Here is a 6,132-nt window from a genome sequence, read left to right on the forward strand (position 1 = left end):
TCGAATTTCTTTTCATGTAATCATACACTGCATAAAGGGAGGTAAGCAGAACAAGGCATGCTACTTTCAGCATCGGATCGTGAAGAAATGTTTTTTGAAATTAAAAAAAAGAATGAAATGGAGATGTCGAATTCGAATGTTTATCAATTTTTCAAGGAATATTTCAATTGAACTATATATGGTTACTTATATTTTGATTTTAAACATCAAAAGACATACCAGCATATGAACTCCTCCATAGGGAAACACCGCTGAGAGAGGTGCGAAGAAGACTTAAAACTTTAATACAGATAGATTAAATTCCCTTGTATTTTCATGGTTTGACACTCTGTAGCGCTATGTCGAAAGAAATACACAAATATTATGCTTGTCTTTCACGAAACTCTGCCACAGTTCATTTTTCACGGGTCAAAAATTTAACACTTTAGATAAACATAAATCGTAGAGGCGAAATCTGAAATACCCATTCCAAAATATTGATTTAAATAGATATGTAACATTTTATTTGTTAAAAACAGCGTTATTATGGAAATGTACACGATTAAACGTCTACAGTCTATACGCGCATATCAAAGAGTAATGGTCCTTGTGAAAAGAGAAAATCGATCGCTCAGCTGAAAGCACTCGTACAAAATAGATACACCAATGAAGAAAAATATCGATTCTGCTTTTTGGCTTTAAATTTGATGTTGATGCGTGTAAAATGCTGACTAATGAGAGATTTTAATCAAAGGTGGTGTTAATTACAAAATATAGACCTCTCGCTCTGCAATTTAAATCACTTTTTAATTACTTGTTTTTCCTAGATTGCCAATTCTGGATTCATAGCTGTAACCCGGTTTTAATTCTTGCTCGTGACACATTCGGATTACTTCGTTAAATATCGGCAAAGCCCGTGATTATATTGAGCGTCCTTAGCAACAAGGTAACACCATATCGCTCTGTTTATTACGTGTTACCTCTGGGGCTATTCAAACAAGAATTGGATTGTTGTTAATCATCATTGGATTCGACATAAATATTTATCGGAAAAGAAAATTCTCTTTAGCCATTTAAAAAGACTAAAAAACTCCAGAACTTCATTCAGTACTATCACCGCCACCATGGGATGTAAACAATCAAAAGGCACAATTCGAATCCAACCTGTTGGACCGGCTGAAATTCGGCGGGACAACTCTAAACTGAAGAAATGCGCCAGTGACATCAACATTGAGAGAGACCTCAACTCCCGGCCCGGGAAAAAGAGCGGAATGCGTCGGACGAAATCCCAGAAATCGACTGGGAGTCACCTGACGGGGTCTTGTGCTAGTCTGGATTCTCAGCTCTCCCACTCAGACTCTCCCCGGGGACAGAGCGCCTCTTCCAAGGTATCCAAACACAGCGCCGACTCCGGGCTCGGGGATGAGTATGCCCATGTGATCACCGAATTTTCCCACGAGAATGAAATCCAGAGAATTGAGGAGGAATTCCAGGAAAACGACGGTCTCGGTAAGTAACCCGTCAATCTGTCCAAACTCGAATAGACTGTAATTCATAAGACTGGCCTCAAACGGGCTCAAGCAAAACTACGTCTGTCGAATTATTTGCAATTAGATATATAAGAAAGAATGTTCATAATTTCATCATGAAGAGGGAAAAAATGTCACCATGTTATATCGTAGTGTTTCATCTCTCGTGGATCATGCACGTGAATTCATTCAGAGGGATTTTGTCAATGCACGTCCAATCATTCCTTGAGTTGTTTTAAATCATTGATCTATATTTTGTCTCGAAATTAATTAGGCTGAAAATTGAAATTCATGGAAATTTCAATAGATTGAAAACCAACAAGTACTTGGTATTTTCTCAAACATATTGTAGTATGTTTAATCAATTACGGATAATTAACTTCCCCTCAAATATTAATCTTGATTTTTTCCTTACTCCGAGTTCTGTTTATCAAACACTTGAGTATGTGAATTGTAAGGGAGTACAGTGCTTTTTTTCACCCTGCTGTGTTCTACATTCGACCCAGTTCACAATTTACCTGTCGTTCCACAGGTACAAACAGGTGTGCACATGCAGCAATACACATCGGGTACAACTTGATTAAAGCCTGCTAGTCCCAATGCGGTTGTGGAATATCGCGGTTAATTAAATTCAATACTGATTCCACATTGTTCTCGACAGTTAGTGATTAACGCCCTACTAAACACATTGATTAAAACATTAAACTGTTGATAACTGTAGTGTCGTTGGTGTGGATGCCAAGGGTTCCACAGAATAACTTGAGAATTTTACATATACAGAAATCTTTAATAGTGTACTAATACAGCATTTATGTAACTGATGATACTTTTGTTTTAGACATGCATTATAAGATTTGATGTACCACACACCTTGAAAAAGTAATAAAAGCATATGATTAAAAGCATAGTTAAATATGAAATGCTTATACTATGAAAATAATAAATTTTGTACCTTGAAAGTGGTTTTAAGCTAATGATAATAAATAACAATAATGACAATAATAATGGTAACAAAGCAAAAACTAAAAATAAATAAATAATTTGCAAACAATTAACAGAAAAAACACAAAACGCCGTGAACTTAATTAGCGTGTACACCTTTATAAATCTATTTCAAGATTTGGGTTACCATGAATGCAACTGGAACAGTTTAAATAAAGCACTGCTTAACCTACATTTGTCCCCGTATTGGATTTCATAAAGATAAAGGGGAAAGGTGCAATCCGATTTACAGTTTATTCAGTTTGATTGCCGTATATCACCTTGTCCTACCTTCTTTTGAATTCAATCCATTATTGTGGGAGAAGACCTACATTCAATCGACGAAGGAGATTTATTTTCTTTTGATGAATAAAGTAAAATATTTAAATAAATAAATAGATAATATATTCACGATCCATGAGTCTGGAAAAGTCACGAGGTAATCACAATGATCCATCTTAAGCTCAGCATGTTTATGTCAAGACTGTTTCTCAGCTGAGGAAATAATTATTTTTAATTAACTTTTTTCAGACTTAGGAATCTCAGGGATGGCAATTCCGATGAGAACCAGTGCGAAGGATCGGGAGAGGATGCAGGAGGCCATGATCATCCAAGCCCTGAGGGAGGAGGGCCTTATTTCTCGTCCCCAGGCCCAAGGCGCTTCAGGAGTCAGTTTTGAGATCACAGCAGAGGGGGCCATGATGAGTAGACCGCCCCCGAGACTTGAAAAATTGGAGAAAAGGAGAAAGAAGAAACGGGCATTAACCGAAGACGAGATACGAGAAAAACTAGAGAGGGCGGAGAGCAGAAAGAGAGTAAGTAATAAAGGAGATATAGAAACTTAACATTAAAAATATTGTTTGGTTTTTATTAGTTAAAATTACAATTAACAAAAATATGCTACTGTTTTTAAGGGATCCTTACAACTGCATCAATCTCTGTGTAATTACATGTGTATTTTATTTGTAGAGGAAAGAACAGGAACGCTTAGAAAAAATCAAAGAAAAGGAAAAGACAAACACAAACGAGGCTCTGGAAGCGTTTGCGCAGATGCAACGTGAAAAAGAGGTGCAAGTGATCAAAAAACTAGACTCGGTTTCCGACAATCGTGAAAAACTGCTCAGGGAAAAGCAACAGAGGCTGAAGGAAAGGCAGAGACGGGCCGAACTTGTCCGACAACGAAAACAACTAGCCGCGATCGAGGGGAATGATCAAGTTGACACCATTCCAACCGGAAATCAACTAGATCGATCGTAATTCCGCAGTTAATGTTAGTTATTTACATCTAGTCTTTTTATTTGATACACTGGTTCAGAATGAGTGTGCGGATAGATAGGAATTTTTGAAAGCATAATATTTATTGAGAAAGATGTAGAGATCAGTCCGGGCATTGTCCCAAACGTGTTTCGCTTCTTGGACAAATTTATCATTATTATCATTAAATTGTTATCAAACTAATAGTCCTCTTCGGCTTGGCTGGTAGGGGACTAATAACTACTATTCCTCCGACGAAAAAGGACCAATGATGGATTTATGTTTTTTGTAGAAGTCTATCAGTATTATATATTGATATAATTATTGTGTCTATTGATATCAGCCTTGTGTATTGATGATATCAGTATTGTATTTATTGATATCAGTATTGTGAAATGATATCAACATTGTCTATTGATATCAGTATTGTGTTTTGATATCAGTATCGTGTAATGATATCAGCATTGTGTATTGATGATATCAGTATTGTATTTATTGATATCAGTATTGTGAAATGATATCAACATTGTCTATTGATATCAGTATTGTGAAATGATATCAGTATCGTGTAATGATATCAGCATTGTGTATTGATGATATCAGTATTGTGTTTTGATATCAGTATTGTGTTTTGATATCAGTATTGTGTTTATTGATATCAGTATTGTGTTTTGATATCATTATAAGATTGTATATTCTTGTCAGTATTCTGTATTTACATCAGTGTCAGTATTTTACGTGTATCACGGTATTTATTTAACCCTGATTAATTCTACAGTGATGTGGAATGATGATCCAGTATTACTAGGCCCGGTAAGCCAGTTTGTTTTGATTGTGATATAAAGTTTATATAATCAGATGTTATAAGTCTATTTTAATGGCGTTGTTGAAGTCTGAATGTTTTCTTCAGGGTTTGTTAAACAGAGTTAAGGGAAAACTTCAGACTGCTATTTTGATTTAGAACATGTATCACGTGACGTCCCTGGGATTTCATCAGATGACGTCACGTCAATAAATTCATTATCAAAATTCATATGTGTGTGTGTGTGCTGTTTATCAATACAGAGACATTATTATGAGATATAAAATAACAAAAACGATGACTTTACATAGGCGTAGCTTGGGTTCGAATATTACCGAGGCAGGGGGTCTGGGGAGCGCAGGCCCCCAGAAGCTATCGACATTTTAACAACGTAAAAGGTGTTGTTGTTTTTTTTTTTACCGAGGCAGCTGCCTCGGTTGCCTCAATGGAAGCTATGCCACTGCTTTACACATCCGCGCAGTATGTAATATTGAGTGGTGTGAGATATGCGTAGTACTTGTTCTCACTTTTAAGTGTGCAATACAAGTAACTTGAAGTCAATATTACTAAACTAAGGCGATATCCTCGCCCGTCAAAACATCGAGATAGGAAGAAATACGATCACTTTTCTCTACAATGGCCGGATACGTGTAAAGACTCGTATACACCTGCCAAGTCGACGCTCACCATTCTCTTATTTCGCGGGAAAATGAAAGGTTTCGGGTGAACCGTAACAGGTAGGTTTGGAGTTTGGACAACACTCGTGAAATTTCCCAGAAATAAAGGATTTGTGAGGAATGACTGTATCTCATTACGTATCGGAACAATGTCTTTCTAATCAAAATCTCTGAACACCGTAAATAGTTCACATGAAACTGTTGGCACACATAGAAGAGATTCAAAATAAAATTCACCGTTGAGTAAAAAAATTCAGTTTTCTTTACATTTAGTATACACTAAACGTAGAATGCAGTGACATAGCAAACTCCTCTACTACAATATCATGATTATCATTAGGAATGCGCTAACCGTGGTCTGACGAAATTTCTAGTCTAACCATGGTCTGATGTGATTTCTGGTCTAACCATGGACTGATGTGATTTCTAGTTTAACCGTGGCATGATGTGATTTCTAGTTTAACCATGGTCTGATGTGATTTCTAGTCTAACCATGATCTGATGTGATTTCTAGTCTAACCATGGACTGATGTGATTTCTAGTTTAACCATGGTCTGATGTGATTTCTAGTTTAACCATGATCTGATGTGATTTCTAGTTTAACCATGGTTTGATGTGATTTCTAGTTTAACCATGGACTGATGTGATTTCTAGTTTAACCATGGACTGATGTGATTTCTAGTTTAACCATGGACTGATGTTATTTCTAGTCTTCGCTCTGGGGTGTTATGAAGAGTTAACGATTCGTTGGGCGTTTTTCTTTTTCTTTTGAGTATACGCATTGCCTAACGAGGACCGGATCACCCAACTCCATTCCTTTTCTTTTGCCAGCCTTTGTCATTTCGAACAGTGGTATGAAAAAAAGTGATGGGATATTTACATGTAATCATGATTGTCATTCTTTACGTAA

General features: G+C 36.5%; 1 protein-coding gene across 1 annotated transcript; it reads left to right on the forward strand.

Moving 5' to 3' along the window:
* The first annotated feature begins 910 nt into the window (after positions 1 to 910).
* LOC125671642 (reticulocyte-binding protein homolog 2a-like) lies at positions 911 to 4,776 on the forward strand. The gene is made up of 3 exons (XM_048907470.2): positions 911 to 1,488; positions 3,021 to 3,304; positions 3,459 to 4,776. The coding sequence occupies exons 1-3, from the start codon at positions 1,104 to 1,106 to the stop codon at positions 3,744 to 3,746; spliced, it is 957 nt and encodes a 318-aa protein (XP_048763427.2). The 5' UTR covers positions 911 to 1,103; the 3' UTR covers positions 3,747 to 4,776.
* The last annotated feature ends 1,356 nt before the right edge of the window (positions 4,777 to 6,132 follow it).

Source organism: Ostrea edulis, chromosome 4 (genome assembly GCF_947568905.1).
Source record: "Ostrea edulis chromosome 4, xbOstEdul1.1, whole genome shotgun sequence".
Lineage (NCBI taxonomy): Eukaryota > Metazoa > Mollusca > Bivalvia > Ostreida > Ostreidae > Ostrea > Ostrea edulis.